Source organism: Nycticebus coucang, chromosome 11 (genome assembly GCF_027406575.1).
Source record: "Nycticebus coucang isolate mNycCou1 chromosome 11, mNycCou1.pri, whole genome shotgun sequence".
In the NCBI taxonomy this organism is placed as follows: Eukaryota; Metazoa; Chordata; class Mammalia; order Primates; family Lorisidae; genus Nycticebus; species Nycticebus coucang.
In genome coordinates, this window is record NC_069790.1 from 68207040 (window position 1) to 68224303 (window position 17264).

General features: G+C 34.9%; 1 protein-coding gene across 1 annotated transcript in view; it reads left to right on the forward strand.

The window, feature by feature from the left end:
* SEMA3E (semaphorin 3E) overlaps nt 1-17264 on the forward strand; it is a 282406-nt gene that overhangs the window by 254140 nt on the left and 11002 nt on the right. The window contains exons 13-16 of the mRNA XM_053553842.1: nt 1468-1509; nt 2550-2716; nt 6792-6859; nt 8366-8505. Of these exons, the coding sequence (XP_053409817.1) occupies nt 1468-1509; nt 2550-2716; nt 6792-6859; nt 8366-8505 (417 nt within the window). The remainder of the gene's footprint in view (nt 1-1467; nt 1510-2549; nt 2717-6791; nt 6860-8365; nt 8506-17264) is intronic.

The window sequence follows — 17264 nt, forward strand, 5'->3', positions numbered from 1 at the left end:
TCACTCGGCGCGCCTCAGAGTCAATGCTGACCAGTCGCAACTCGGGGACTGTCCACTCCCCTTGAGAAATCACCCAAGGATCCGAAGTCCTGGGGGACAGGCCTCCAGACCTCAGTGGGCGGGAGGGGAGCGCCGGGGATTCAGGGTTGCCGGCAAAGGATTCCCAAAGTTTTATTCAGCCCTATGTCCGGCAGGAGAACGCCACGGCACCCCAGTAGGGGAGGTAGGTCCAGTTTTTAGAAGGTCTCTCCTGTGGAGTGTAGTGGGAGGGCCTTTAATTTCTGCCCGCTTGTTCAATTATGGGGCTCTAGAGCCGGTCTCATGGGGGAGGGGGACTCCCGTCCGCTTGGTGGTGGATTTTGTACCTTTTGTTTGCGTCCTTGTGATCACAACTTGCCTCAGCGGTGTTGATGTGCGTTCTTCAGCCTTCTCTCTTGGTGAGGCTCAAGTCCACCAGGATACTTACTAAATTCCTGTCCCTTAACTCTCCTTCTGGACGGGAGCCTTTGTTGAAAGCTGGCTTCAGTCCGCCATCTTGTCTCCCCCTCTGGCATGCTTTTTTGTTTATTTTGCACCTTAGACATTTATGTACCATACCATTTCATGTTAGGGACCTCAGTTCTCATTAACAGTGCCTACCACGTTTTGTTCATATAAACCCTTACACACTGTTACCTCAATAAATAAATGAAGGTATGCATCATAAAGATTCTGTGGTTTAAAATTTTTTTAGCCCACTGAGCTAGAGGATCAATTATTCTTTTAAAAAATAATTCTTTTATAGATAATCATCTCCAGAACGGAGTGTACCCGCCTCATCTTGCAGGTGAAATTCTCCACTTGCAGAACTGATCTGAGTTTGTTGAGCTCCTAATGGACACTTGTCTTAATCAACATCACTAAAATATCACAAGCACTCTCAGAGCTATGGAATGCATTATTCTTCCTTTGCTGTAATTATAAAAAAATCGGGTGATTAATTTTGTTCAAAGAATCCTAGGTTCCCAGTGATTCACCATGATCACTGGAACAGAAAACATGTTGTTTAAGCCTAGGTTAAAAATAATTACAGATCACCTGGTTTATTAACAATACCCACCCAAAAATACAATAGTCTCATTTGTATGGTTCACTTACTTTATAAAAAAGAACATATTACTTTATTAAAGATATTTGAGTTTCCAAAACATGAGTAATATTCAAATGCAAATACAAAAGCTTTACTCCTGAGACAAACAGCACAATGGTTATGTTACCCATTGGTTTACTCATCTACATATCTGTTACACTCCATTAGAAAAACAAAGATATATTTTAATATAATTGCATTTGCTATTTGTTTACTATAATGGAAGTCATAGGCTGTTTGCCACAGGACCAGTCACATATCTAAATTGTTTGCAGGGATTTGCAGTCACATTAAGGTAGATATTTTTGCATTGAAAAGGAATATTTTTTTAATTTCAGGATCCAGTTCCTATTATTTCTATGGAGATTTCTTCAAAAAGAGTAAGTTGTGTGTGTGCTCTGTAGGTGAGTTAAGGTGAAAAGATATAAGAACATTACTAAATGTACTTATATATATATGAACAAGTTACAGTTTTATTTTATTATCTTATTGTAGGAAGAACACAGGATTTTGTTAAACGGGTAGGTCTCATGTTAAATGTGCCATGTTACTGCTGACTACGGGGCAGTGTTGAGCAAATCTCTAGAGTTTAGAGTTTACTCATCTTGTTTAACTTTATGCTTATTAATTGATTCTGACAGAATTATATAGTGATTTATATTTAATAGATGTCTCCATTTTCATCATCTATAGAAAGGTAAGCATATCTTTATCTCCACAATCATGATAGCACAGTATCCCTAATTACTTTTCATAAATTTTTGTAATAAAATCATGAAAGGAACAATAATCCAGGAGTATACAGTGAAATGTTATTCTTTCACTTTACTGAAATCAATTTTGGGTATAAACATCTCCAGAAACAGTTGTTTCATGTATTGCCTCGAATTTAGATATATACAACCTTTCACAGTTAGGCAAATGAGAACTTATATTCAATATTCTGCTTGTCTTTTGCACTTAACATATATGTATTTTAGTTTATTCCACATCATTATATAGATATCCACAATCTTTTAAACATTTCCATATTTAAAAGACCATTTACTTATCCAGTCTCTTATTTGACGTTCCTAAAAATCTTTGGAGGAATTCTTAAATAATTATATTTTGGAATGTAAAAAATAAAATCTTTGGAGGAAGACCTGCCTTATTTGATAATGCAAGGTAATGAATAAAAGAATACACATCTCCTTGAGTTTTTAAATCACGCTTAGTTTAGCAATCTTGCTAAATCTTCATTTAAGTTTATAGGCATATTTTAAATTTTGGAGAAAGGGAAGGCTCAGTGTACCATCATCTATCCGGGGCAACTAAAATAACATGAGTCTTACTATTTGCTTGAGGTGGTTGCGTATCAATGAAAATCTAGGTGTAATGGCTCAGTGGATGTTCTGTCCATTTCTTCTGATTTCTGTAGCAGCAGCTGTATGTTGGATCTGCTTCGGCCGTGGCTCAGGTCAGATTCCATCACTGTGACATGTATGGCAGTGCGTGCGCTGACTGCTGCCTGGCGCGAGACCCGTACTGTGCCTGGGACGGCATATCCTGCTCCCGGTATTACCCAACAGGCACACACGCAAAAAGGTGAGACGTCGTACCCAGAGGAATATTTATATTGTTTAAAAAAAAAAATCCTACTGCTTTTTATGGTCTTTTTAAAAAACCTATTCCACAAAGAATAGTTGTGCCATTTTTATTTAATATTATAAACAAAAGATGACTGTAAGTATTGAAAGCTTGAGTTGTTCCTGAAACTACTTCCCTTCATTATTATAGAGAAAGACTGGTGCTGAAAACACTGTTGGGTTTTTATTTTTCCACCCAGGTTTGAATCAACTTTTCTCTCCTTTGAAACTTTTGCTGCAAGCCATGAAACAAGTTTGGATAAATTTAAAATGTGGAAATGGCAAGCTACCACACATAAGGGATCCCAAGACTTAAAAAGAAAATAAATAAGTTCTAAAATACATCCTGTGGTTGCCCCATGTCCTCTCTACCAGCTGGTCTTCATTTCTTTCATTTTGAAAGTGAATATTTTAACTCCTAGGCAAATGCATGACCTGTATAATTAATGAAATGTGTGATTTAATTCAACACAAATGAAAAGTACTTAAAAACCTCCAGATTCCAAAGTGAGCAATTCTATAGGGTCATTGCCATTTCTTAGAGAAGGTAATTCCCAGTGCTCTTTAAACAGATCTTAAAGTACAGAAAGTATTTTGAAGAATAAGGTTATTTCTTCATTCAAGACATATGACGTTGTACTTTAGGAAAATATACTAGGAAAAATATTTTTGCTTCTATACAAAAGTATTTTTTCTTCTTGTAATAAAACTACCATAGAGCAAATAAAGCAAAATAGAGAACTATATAAAATTTCCCTACGGAAAAGACATTTGTATTAATTTCAAGTATTCTTACTACATCACTTCAGGTTATTTTTCTTTAAACCTTTCTCAGAATCTAATTTAACCCAATTGAGTATAGTTCTTATTTTTATAGGTTCACATTTATAGTAAAACTTCACTATTTTAAAACTCTTGGTAATTTGACCTGAGCTAAATTAACATTCCAGGGAGTATTTCAAAAAAAGGCACAAGAAGTAAACAGTGAAAAGATTTATTGAGGTGACAGTTCTGAACTTAATTTACCAATGATGTCTAAGAATTGAGCAAATTAATTGATTTGCTTATTGATATTTGGAAATAAGTTTTGAAGAATATAGTCATGTTATTTTACAATATTGACTATTGATTTATTTGCCAGCTAAGCCAATTACTATACCATGTGCAAGGTGTATGAAAAACAATCATAACCTATCTACAGGAAATCAGAACTTAGAGTGAAGAATAGAATTGTAAATCTAGTAGTAGTTTATTATTGAGCACGCACTATGTGTGAGGTACTAGACGAAGTGCAATGCACACAATACTTTAATTCTTAAAATAACCCAACCCTAAGCTCATTCTCAAAGGTAGAGATACAAGAGATTCTAGTTCAGAGGAATTAATTATCTGGACAAAGATAGAACACTTAGGAAAAACAATGCCATTTCATGGATCAGAAGTGAAGTTACCACGATATGAAGATGGAAATTTTACCAATAGTAACAATTTTGTTGTCATTGGTAATAAAAATGTTGATAAGATTTGCACAAAAGGCTCATGAATACCTAAGTTTATTAGGCATACAGTAGTGATGAATTTTAACCAAGCAGTCTCCGTAGTTAGATCTTTTCTGGTATATGGTATATCTTTTTAAAGTGTGCAACCACAAACTTGATAAAGAAGGTGGAGTTAAAGAGTTACTTAGGAGAAGTTAAGTGAATGGACAAAAGAGTAGATAGGAAGACGTGGAGTCAGAAAGGGAGCTCAGTTCAGTGACATGTGATGGAGATCTTTCAGTGGTATCGAATTCTTTTGAACCATCACTCATTCCTGGAGAACGTTTTGGATAAGTTCCAGCACATGAAAGGAAAGTGACTGCTTTCATAGCAGATCACTTTTGCCTCAGACCTGAAGAGAAGCTGAAATTGAAAACTGATCATTAAAACAAATACTTTTCTGCTCACAGGGTGAAAATGAATGAACAAGGGAAAAACATTAATTCATAATCCAAACCACTTGTGTAAAATGGTCATCCAAAATACACTATAATATATAAAGCTATATGCTTTCTGCTCCCTTGCTCTGGTATTTTCTCTATTTCCAGTGTTTTCTTAAAAAGTTTCTAAGAGACTAGAGATGGGAAAAATATGAAACTTGGAAAATGAAAGGCAATTTTGCTCAACCTTTCTCAAACACCTGATCCTAACATACGCCTTTTTTTTTTTTTTTTAACATGTTGAAATAAAGGACAACGATATTGGGAACATACTACTCCGGAATGTGATAGTTTTCTTTTTAAATGCATGTTTCCAATAACTTTCAACAATTTTGCAGTCAACTTATTCACATTGCTTATCTAGAATAACTTGATTTGGGGGCCTCTTTATTCTCACATCAGTTATATAATAATCTTGATATAACACCATCTCTGCAAAGTAGAAATCATTTCTCATTTCACTGATTTTTCCCTGTGATTCATTAATGATCTGCAGACTTTTGATTCTCAATACTGAAACAATACTCAGCAAAGCGAGGAATTAACAGCAGTTTAATTCTCATCTAGATCTGCTATATTTATATCATAAAATATCAAAGCATGATTTCTGCTTTTGCTTGCTACTTTATAAACTGCTTAAGATCTAGTTTAATAGAATGAGCCAGGTGGCAGTTTTAATATTAACTTTATAAAATACCTTTAAAAAGGCATTTTAGGAAAGATTTTTCTGATCAGAAATCTCACATTAAATAAAGGGAAAAACTAAAAGTTATTTTTGTACATAGATCATAATCCTGAAAATTGGAAGTTCATCTTCTTAGCTTTAAATGTCTACTAAGTTGTTTATTAAGACCTGAAATCTGATGTGTAAAGCACCTCATCTCTTAAGATAACATTACATTATCATTATTTAGAGATAATAAGGAGACCCTCGAATGAGAAAAACAAAAAAGAGTGGAATCGATTTTAGGTGTAATTCAGCCAATTTTACAAAGGAGATACAAGGAGCCAGGAAAGGGAAGAAATAGCATCAGATCATACAGAAAAGTTAGTGGTGGCATTAGGACTTGAATCTGGTGCACTTTTCCAAATTTTATCATTGCATATGGTTAAAGCATCTCATTGTCACTTTGGAAGTTTCATCACCGTCTAGGGAAAAAACTTCTGCTTCGCCTTCTGTTTTTCCTTCAATCTTGAAGAAATGCCATGATTTAGAGAAGTGGTATTTTCCACCTTTATGTAATACTTCTATTTTTATCTCTAAAGTAAGTATGCTAGAGATCTTGATTTTAGAATTCTAGTACTAATAATGGCAATTCCCAATAGTTACTTTCTCAGAAAGAAGTTTAAAAATTTTAAACATATTTTCTAATAGATATAGAATATTATATTTTTAGTTATAATTGATTTTAAATAATCAATTAAATATAAAAATATACTTTAAATGTTCCTATTATAATAGGCAGATTAAAAGTAAAAAACTAGTATTTGAGTCTCACTAGGTGCACAGTGTCCTGTTAAACTTGTATAATACATGTTCACATTGAATAGAGTCATACTTTCTAAATGTTGTATCTGAAGATTAAGCTGCGTGTACTGTAACAGTTTATCTATTAGCAATTACATTGCTAACCTTATGTTTTCTCATGTGTACTTTATTCTATGTAGGAGTTGTATACTGAATTACTTTATATGCAGTATTCTACCTCAAATTCCATTGTTTTTATCTCTTACCACCCAAGACATTCATTTCAAGCCAGAAGACTTTCTCATCAACTAAATTTTAGACAAAATGTGAAGAGAAATTTAAATTGTCCCTTGAAGATCTAGAATTCAAAATTAAGTAAACATTTAAAGAACAGTGTTACAAAGAACTATTAAAGAACATTCAATAGAAATTTTAAACTATGAAATGTAAATTTTTATCTTTGTTTCATATAACTGATCAATTTTTTCAGGAGCAGAATACTACTTGAATCCTTAAAGCAGTTGGCTGTACATAAAGTCTGGGGAACTGAAATCCGAACATCTTCTAAATGCATTTCCTTTCTTTCAGGCGTTTTCGCAGGCAAGATGTTCGGCATGGGAATGCCGCTCAGCAGTGTTTGGGACAGCAATTCACTGGTAATCCATAAAAGATCAATTATCGTGGGTTACTTAGCATGTACACCAATAACATTAGTGCTTCTTAGAGGGCTATTTTTGCTGTGGTTTATGCGTACTAGAATGATGTAACGAAAAGTATTTTTTTCCATGCAGTTAAAATTCTGTACATTTGACATGCCATTTTTACCTAATTAGTTTTATATACTACCATCCAAGCTTTAATATTAGATGTCAAAACAAAGGAAATCTAGAACAAGAATGCTGCATATTTAGCTGATCAAAAGCATGTCATAATAAACAAATTAAAAAAAAAACAAAAACAAAAAAATGCTGCACATGTAGGTAGTTAATGCCATAAAGAGTTGTAGGATTTATCTTTTTATCTCATAGCTAGGGATGTCTTCACCATGTTACATACCTTAGTGATTTGTGTCAAGGGATATAACTTGTATTGCATCACCTACTAAGCTTTGGAATAAAATAAAATGAAGTTGCATAAGCTTTATGCTGGGGCTGGTGATGTAGGTTGAATGCTAGGTGGTCTGATGACTAACGAATACAGAAAATTTCAGATTTAGGCAAGTATAAGAAATTTGAGACAGAAAAACCCTCTGATTTTCACACGGTGGTGGTGGTGGGTATACAGCCTGTGTTTAGGGTCAGTGGGTTCATCAGTAAATAACAGGAGGGCACAATAATTGAGAGACCAGTGCGGTTATACACAGATCCAGAAATGATCTGCAGCATCAGTCTGTGAGGCCCCAGGCTGACTCGGGACTCAGTGCAGGACTTAGCGCAGGACTCAAGCATCGGGGAATATTGGCAAGAAAAGTCAGGACCTGAGTCTTAGAGAATGTTAGGGTTCAGTTTGAAGGTGATAAGGATTCAAGCATAGGGGAAAATAATCCTGGGATTCCAGGATAACCAAGACTAAATTTATCTTGGTTAAAACAAAAAGAATAATTCCATTTGCTTTTATTCCTCACTGCAGCTAAGTATGCTTGCCTGTATGCAAATTTAAGTTCAAGTCCAGTGAGAGACTGTCTAGTCCAAGACATAGAATATAATTAAGAGGGACTCTTACTACAGTAGTTCAACACCCGGATGGGTGCAAGGCTTTGTCAAAATATCGTTCACCCTGGTGTTTATGTAATGCCCTTTCACCTAGCTTTTTGATTACTGCTTTTGTTTGTAATTGTTAATTTGGTGCTTGCCTTGATTGAATATTTGGTGCTCACCGTCTCTTCCCTGCTTATCGATAAGTGATGCCATTGAGTTTCCATGACTTTAACATTGATGTTTCCTTCTGTCCTCTCTTGTCCTTTGGAACCAAATTCACACCAGAGAGCCCACTTGCACTTTTAAATGTCTAGATTTTGGTATGTCACTGTCTAAATGCCTTTAAGTAACCCTGAATAGGAATCAGAAAAATGTAATGAGTTTCTTCAGGGAACTAAATATTGTAATAGATTATTTGCCAGGAAAATCAAAGTCACACAGCTGATGTTAACATTCCTATCGTAGGGAATGCTTTGGATAAGACTGAAGAGCTGCTGGCTTATGGCATAGAGAGCAACAGCACTTTGCTGGAATGCACCCCACGATCTTTACAAGCAAAAGTCATCTGGTTTGTACAGAAAGGTCGTGAAACAAGAAAAGAGGAGGTAATTCATAGTTGCATATTCACACCATCATGTCTTGTAGTAGTGTGTGATTGGTACAGAGATAATACATGTCATTTTAAGCACCCAAATAAATTGTCTTATTTAAAATGTCAATTTTATAATTTATAGACATATAAAATGTTTATATGTAAGTATTTAAATTATTTACATATATTTATGTCCGTAGAAAAATAAAAATTTTATCTCTATAAATCAATAATTTGGATCCTGGAAATTGAATTTTTTAAGGAGGTAGTTATAGTATTATGAGTCTCACATGATATTGTCAAAATGATAGTCTTAAGTTGTATAAACCAAGACATTATTATAAAGAAATAATAATTACCTTTAATACTCATATCTGGGATATGTAGATAATATAATTAACATAACAAAAGCCACTGCAACATTAAGCAGGTTGCCGGGATAAGTCTTAAATCACATGCAACACATCAACACAAAGGTTCTTGCCCACTGGAAACACAGGAAATGCACCAGCTTTCATCGTTTTAAGCAAATTTAGTGAAGATTATAAGTCTGTATTCACCTAAAAGATGGCGGAAGCATAACTTGGCTACTTTTAGAGATGGGTGGATATGCAGCTTTCATGCACATGTATGGAATATCCCAGAGGAAGTTACTGGATAGAGGAAGGCAAGTCAAGGAGCTGGCTGGAGATAGGGAGCAGGCCTGGGAAAGCAGGGCATTGTCGCTTATGTGGGCTTTGAACTCATTTTTCACAAACGTGTTGTTATCATGTAGAAAAATAATGTCTGTATCAGAGGGAGCTAGACCATAGCAAATATTGGAGAAATGGTTGGTGGTAATAAGAAAGTTGCAAGTAGAGGGAGGAAAATAAATTTTAAGGATCTGCCTTAAAAAACAAGGGCAAGCTAGGGTGTGCATACTGGATAGAGAGAGAGTCAGTGCCAGTCTTCAACTTATTTTGGCACTGAAGACTAAACATTTGTCCCTGGAACCCAAGATTACTAATTTCAAATGTGGAGCACTTTGAATTTCGATGCCTTTTTTCCGAGCCTGTGGTAGAAAACTAAAAACTCAACATGGTTTTGGCCCCAATTCAAACAGTATATTCTGGGATATTAATAAATTTGCATATTTAATTCCAAGTTATTGGGATATTGAGAACGACACTTTAACTTAAAGGCTATTAGAAACATAGAAATTCAATAGGTAGGAAAATTCTCCCAAGATTTCATGACATCATAAGGATAAACCCTGTCCAAAAAGTTGTTTAGTATATTGTACTGAATTACGTTGTTGATTTAGTATTAAAGTATTTTCATTTCACTGAGGTGAAAGGGCCTTTAAAATTCCACCATAATTTGCTTGGCAGGGGAGGACTTGGGAATATTTCCATAGTTTTTCCAAGTTGAATGGCTTCAGAAGACAGAAGTGATTCTTTTATCAGAGATTTCCTTCACTTTGTTTCTGTTTCTAATTTGGAACTCTCCATAATCTGCTTCATTTGGAAATGTTTACCAAATAATTTGGACATGCTGCATCTATCAATGTTCAATTATAAGGTTCTTTTTCATAATTGTGATATAATCTACTTCTCTCCCATAAGTTTTAGCTTCTAATTTCAACTACATTCAAATTACCATAACTAATATATTTACTTATATTTGAAATTTAAAATTTACTCTGTGCATTAAAATTATATCATAATTGGATATACATAGTTCTCATAGACATAGTGATAGATTGTTTTACTTACAATCTAAAATAAGGCAAAAAAATAAAAATAAAAAAAAAATAAAATAAGGCAATACACGAAACTGCTGACTTCGTTAAAGGCTGATGTATGCGCAAAGCAAAATGATTTTGGATGTGAGTCCTGAGTTTTAAGGACCGTTTTGCATTCATTGCCATTTATATGTCTTATTTACCATGAAACATAATCACTTTATTACCAGACTTAGACCATTGTAAAAGATGTTTAAGTAGTCCAATTCTTTTGAGGATGCTTTATAGAATACCTTTAATGACAGCTATCTAGGCTTGTCACTGTTACAAATACCAAGAATTCATTGATTTATCAACACACAGAGTATATGCATTTTTTGCTGAACCGAAATGTGATTCTGGAAGATATCCAAACTCAGCCCTCTAGAGTTATCCAGAATGACATTCATGTGTCTAAAATTTTTCCTTTAATTAATCCTTAGAAACTCAGGATAACAGTAATTCTCAAATGTACATTTTATATTCTCCTGCTTCTTTAAATATAACAAATGGAATATCTATATATTTTAATTTGACGAATATTTATGGAAAACCCGTTTTTCTAGGTACTTCATAAAAACACTTTTCCTTGGCTAAGTCTGAAGGTACAACTCGTTGCTATGAATACATTCGATATAAATTCAATAAATTATATTTATAGCATCAAATGTAGTTATATTTAATAAGTCACTGTGATATACTAAGAATTAGAATGTAATAGAACAGAATTGATAGGTAAGTACTTATTACAGACAGGCTCTCGGCAGGCACCTTCTCTTGTTAGACCTACACCTCACACCTGCGTGTCTGATTAGCCTCCCTGTGCACATGCAGAAAACTCAGCTGTAACTCTGACACAGGGTCAGTGACAGACTCAAGGTTTCATCTGAGATATTTCTGAATCTAAAGCTGTGCTGTTTTCATTGTTCAGGTACCAAGGACTATTTTATGTCTATTTTATAGAACATACCAAGTTATTCTAAAAAATTTGTTTTATAACTGAGACATGTTTAGTAATTCTCCTGGTTACTACTCACAGCTTGTATCAGATTCAGATCCATGTAATTTCTACTAAACCATAAACTCTTCTCAAATCAGAATTCTAAATACAGTTCAGATGCTTTGAAATGTGGAACAAAGCAAAAACTTCATAGAGAAAGTTTTGGACCTTAATTTCTCAAAAATGCTCTTAATGTCAGATTGATCCTTACATAAATTTCTTTGTCAGGGTTAAGTGGAGAATGCTTCTGCAGTCTTGATGAAAAAGGCACTACTCCTCATGTTTAGATGTCTGAGAACATGTCCATGTTTTGATCTATTCCTTCTTGAAGCACTGATACCATGAACTATTATTAAATAACGTATACCTCAAGGTATATTCATTCTCAAATTGCCTTTTTAAGCTTCTACTCCCCTTATTAGATGACTTCCATATCATAATAAGAGTGCTGTATCATTTGAGCCTATGTAGATCTAAGCTCAGAATACTCTACCTCATTTTTTTTTTTAACTAAAAGAATGTTTTATTCCTTTATTTGGTCCTGTAGTGATGACAGATACAAACACAGAATTACAATACATGTGTTTCTTAAAAGTTCTGTTGAATGCAAAGGGAAAGAAAATGGCCTCACCCAAGAGGTTGAGTAGGCAGGTGGCATGATAAACAATGAAGAAAAGATTTATGGCAGAGATGATATTTGTCCTATTCTAGGTGCTTTATATATAATCATTACTTAAAACTTACAATATTTCTGAAGTAATTAGTATATTACGCACACTATGTGCCTGGAACAAAGTGTACAACAGTTAGTGCCTCTAAAGTGGCATGGCTTAAATAAGTAGAACCAGTGAAACCCAGCTGGTGTAGTATGATAGAACTCAGTGAAAGAATTTGATAAAAATAAAATAAACAGTATTCTTTGAACAATGCCAAAAATAAGTACACAGTCTCTAGGGAGACTATGTTAAGGGGAATGGCTAAGGTAGGAGCCATTTAATAATAAAGTGACAAATAGGGCTGTGTTTGTAAACAGCCAGTTTACTGTACTCTACCAAAAGGTTTGGAGGAAAAGTGTTGATAAAGGCAGACAGCAGTTTTGTTTTATTTTTAGTAAAAGGGGGACTTAACATTTATAGGTTGAAGGGACATAGCCATAAAGAAAATGTGTAGTTAACTGGGGAAATAAAGTGAACATATGTGGGAGAGAAGAAAATCATGGACAAAAATTAAGGCGTTATAAGAGAGTGTCCCAGCGTTCTCTGAATGGAGAGGAAATAGTTTACGTGGGCAAGGTGACTTTTAGCGAAAGAATCAAAGTTTGGCTTGTCCAAAGGCTTCTGTCTGTATATAAATTCACTGGCCATACATATTTCTACATGTAGATTTAATTTGAAATACCAGCCCAAATGAATGCGTGCACATTTTATGTGATAACAGATGATGAAACTGTTAGAATTACAACTAAAACACCACTACTATAGTTTATGAAGTCTCGATTTCTGTGAATCCATGTACCTTTAATTTACAAATCTCCAAAATAATTGCAAAAATTTAATCCTGAATAACATCCTTAAGAAGTTCATTCTTGTTAAGACACTTGATTGCACAGTTGAAGTATTTCTTATAAATTTAAGAGTTAGAGAAATGCATAAACACTGCATTTTAAAACTACAAATGAGGAAAATTTAAATGTGCATTTGCTTAGATTCAAGGGTTTTAGTTCATTGTATGTCATTTTCAGTTCTCGTAATGAAAACCATAGTTTCTTCCAACTATTTATAAGATTACCAAATAATTCCTTGCTTTAATATACATTTTAAGTGTCCTGAGTTTGGAATATGTTATTTTTAACTTGAAAGTAGATTCTCCTGAACCTGACAGAAGATTTTAAAAAGTTAAACTACAACCTTGGGGACCAAATATGGCCCTTTGCCTATTAAATAAAATTTTATTTGAAAACTGCTACACCCTTTTGTTTCCATAGTGTCTGTGGCTGTTTTCATGCTACGATCACAAAATTGAGTTGCAAGACAGAGAAATCATAGGACTTGCAAAGCCAAAATTATATACTCTATAACTTTTTACCAGAAGTTTGACCCCTGATATACTATAAATCGATAGTGATCAAAACAGCATGGTACTGGCACAAAAACAGAGAAGTAGATGTCCGGAACAGAATAGAGAACCAAGAGATGAATCCAGCTACTTACCATTATTTGATCTTTGACAAGACAATTAATTAAAAACATTCAGTGGGGAAAAGATTCCCTATTTAACAAATGGTGCTGGGTGAACTGGCTGGCAACCTGTAGAAGACTGAAACTGGACCCACACCTTTCACCATTAACTAAGATAGACTCTCACTGGATTAAAGATTTAAACTTAAGACACGAAAGTATAAAAATATTAGAAGAGAGTGCAGGGAAAACTCTTGAAGAAATTGATCTTGGCAAGTATTTCATGAGGAGGACCCCCTGGGCAATTGAAGCAACTTCAAAAATACACTACTGGGACCTTATCAAACTAAAAAGCTTCTGCACAGCCAAGAACACAGTAAGTAAAGCAAGCAGACAGCCCTCAGAATGGGAGAAGATATTTGCAGATTATGTCTCCGACAAAGGTTTAATAACAAGAATCCACAAGAACTCAAACGTATAAGCAAGAAAAGAACAAGTGATCCCATCGCAGGCTGGGCAAGGGACTTGAAGAGAAACTTCTCTGAAGAAGACAGGCACACAGCCTACAGACATATGAAAAAATGCTCATCATCTTTAATCATCAGAGAAATGCAAATCAAAACTACTTTGAGATATCATCTAACTCCAGTGAGACTATAGCCTATATCACAAAATCCCAAGACCAGAGATGTTGGCATGGGATGTGGAGAAAATGGAACACTTTTGCACTGCTGGTGGGAATGCAAATTAATACATTCCTTTTGGAAAGAGATTTGGAGAACACTTAGAGATCTAAAAATAGATCTACCATTCAAGCCTATAATTCCTCTACTAGGTATATACCCAGAAGACCAAAAATCACATTATAACAAAGATATTTGTACCAGAATGTTTATTGCAGCCCAATTCATAATTGCTAAGTCATGGGAAAAGCCCAAGTGCCCATCGATCCACGAATGAATTAATAAATTGAGGTATATGTACACCACGGAATATTATGCAGCCTTAAAGAAAGATGGAGACTTTACCTCTTTCATGTTTACCTGGATGGAGCTGGAATATATTCTTCTTAGTAAAGTATCTCAAGAATGGAAGGACAAGTATCCAATGTACTCAGCCCTACTATGAAACTAATTTATGGCTTTCACATGAAGGCTATAACCCAGTTATAACCTAAGAATAGGGGGAAGGGGGAAAGGGAGGGGAGGGAGGGGGGAGGATGGGCAGAGGGAGGGTGATTGGTGGGATTACACCTGCGGTGCATCTTACATGGGTATATGTGAAACTTAGTAAATGTAGAATGTAAATGTCTTAACACAGTAACTAAGAAAATGCCAGGAAGGCTATGTTAACCAGTGTGATGAAAATGTGTCAAACGGTCTATAAAACCAATGTATGGTGCCCCATGATCGCATTAATGTACACAGCTATGATTTAATAATAAAAAAAGATATACAGAGGTAATCTCTACTGGAAACAAGAGGTTGGTAAATAAAGGCTTCAAGGTGAAGAGAAAAAAAAGCGCATGTACACATGTAGCCTTATGAAATGAGCATGTGGAAAAATCTATTTGAGAAAAAAATCTTTATAAAAACTCAGCCCTCACTTTGCGCTGATACTAAAATTTCCTTGCAATAGATTTTCAATGAAACCACACAATGCGAAGTTTCTTGAAAGACATTCTTTGGGACGAGATTCTTTAAGTCATTTACTGAGAAAATCAAAGTCTATTCCAAAGACACTGTAACTAAGGTTGAGTTCTAAATGTTAGTTAAATAAACTTACATAAATCCCCTTCGGTGAAATTTGGAGGCAATTTCAAGATACATGCTTTTGAGACAGAATCTCACTCTGTTACCCAGGCTAGCGGGTCATCGCAGCAGCCTAGCTCACAGCAACCTCAAACACCTGGGTTCAAGCAATCATCCTACCACAGCCTTCCAAGTAAGCTGGGAGTACAAGCACCCTCCACAATACCCAGATAATTTTTTTTATTTTTTATAGAGACAGGGTCTTTTTCTTTATCAGGCTGGTCTTGAACTCCTGAACTCTATCAATCCTCCTGGCTGGCCTCCCAGTGTGCTGAGATTATAGATGTGAGCCAGCAGGCCTGGCCAGATAAATTAAACACCATGCCTATGCCAGGAGAGCATAAGGCAGACAAGCAAACTGCTTTAGACAACAGACCAGCTTACAAATCTTTTTGGTAATTATGGAGGAATTATTATTTTCCTTGATTATTGATTATTTCTTGTGGATTCTCTTTAAGGAAAAATAAGTGTTTGTGTGTCTTACTAAAGTATTTCACTTTAGAATAGCTCATTGTATTCATTGGCTAGACTGTTTAAATAATGCACAACTGTGCGTATTTATTGTAGAAAACCAAGAAGGAATGTACATTGACAACAGATCTCCAAAACATCAATTGGGCTTCACTTTGTTTTTTACTCAAAAGTTGTCACTTTAAGTCTTTCTTCAGACCACCCAAGTAGAATTCAAAGTCCAATAAATACCACTGAGAAATTTAAGAGGCACAGTTAACTTAGTTCTTTCCACAGAATTTAGAGTTTATTTCAGTGCTAAATTTATACAGTTCTAAACTGAAACAGCTTTATTGATAAATCACTACATTATGGGACAGCTTCTGTAAAAATGAAAAAATAGCGTGGACAAATAGCGTTTAATATTGCAGCTAGTTATCAGTTAGAAATCAGTTTATTTTTCTATTTTTCCAGTTCTCTCGTTTGTTAAATGACTCATTTTCCTTCCGCTTCCCCATGCTAACCCGTGGCAGTCTGTAAGTGATGAATGGCAGCCCTAGTTTACAGTTTCTGTCTTTGTACACATGCACTGAAAGAATTGGGGGTTGTTCCACATGAATATTGTGTTTTCATAACATCAAGTGCACGAACTCTTGCCTCATTTGAAACATCTGTTCTGAGGTTTCTTTTTTAGTCTATTAAAAAATGTGCTCATCTTTTCTAAACAACTCTACAACAGGTAAGTATTCAGAATTTATATTTTCTAGCCTTGACCAGCATATCTTTATAATATTATATCTCCAAAATATATTTTTAGTTCTGGAATAGAACTAATATGTTTATTGCCCATTAATTTTATTTTTTGCCCTTTATGATGGTATCCCCTATAATATCAAGGGAGAATATAAAATAACTTTGTGGTCTGAAGAAGATAAATACATGGACAGTTTTAAATAGAACTTTTAACTTCTGTTAATTTTCTCAGAGAATATGGTCTTTGAAAATTAAACCTATCTTCCAAGGTCTATGGATCAGGTACTGATCTGTGTCTTAGCCCACTGAGACCACTCTGACGTGTGCATCTGATTACACCAGGTAACATGGTGAGGAACACCCTGGTACACACGTACATGGTAGACATTCAAAAATAGTAGTTCCCCCTTCACTTTCAAATTTCTCTTTCTAGTGGAAATTATGGTTCATATGCTCTTCTATGTAATAAGAAATGTACATGGCATGGAAATTTACCAGCATAGAACTGTATTTCTGGACGACATTGTTTTCCCTCCATAGAACAGCTCCGCTGCTTTAGGCCTTGTGTCCTCAGCCCACACTGAGATGCTGCTAAGAGGAAGAGGATCAACCATGGTGCTGTTGTTGGACACCTTCCTCTCATTTTATGAGAACACACAGGAGAGATTTTTCTCAGGTCTCAGTGCCAGGAGAGATGTACTTGTTAAAAGAAGTAATTTTAAAAGTATATGTTAGAGAAATTTTAAATCTTAGGATAGATCACACTTTCCTTTTCCTTTGGTCCTTAGGAAATGTAGTATTTCATTCCTCCTTCAATTA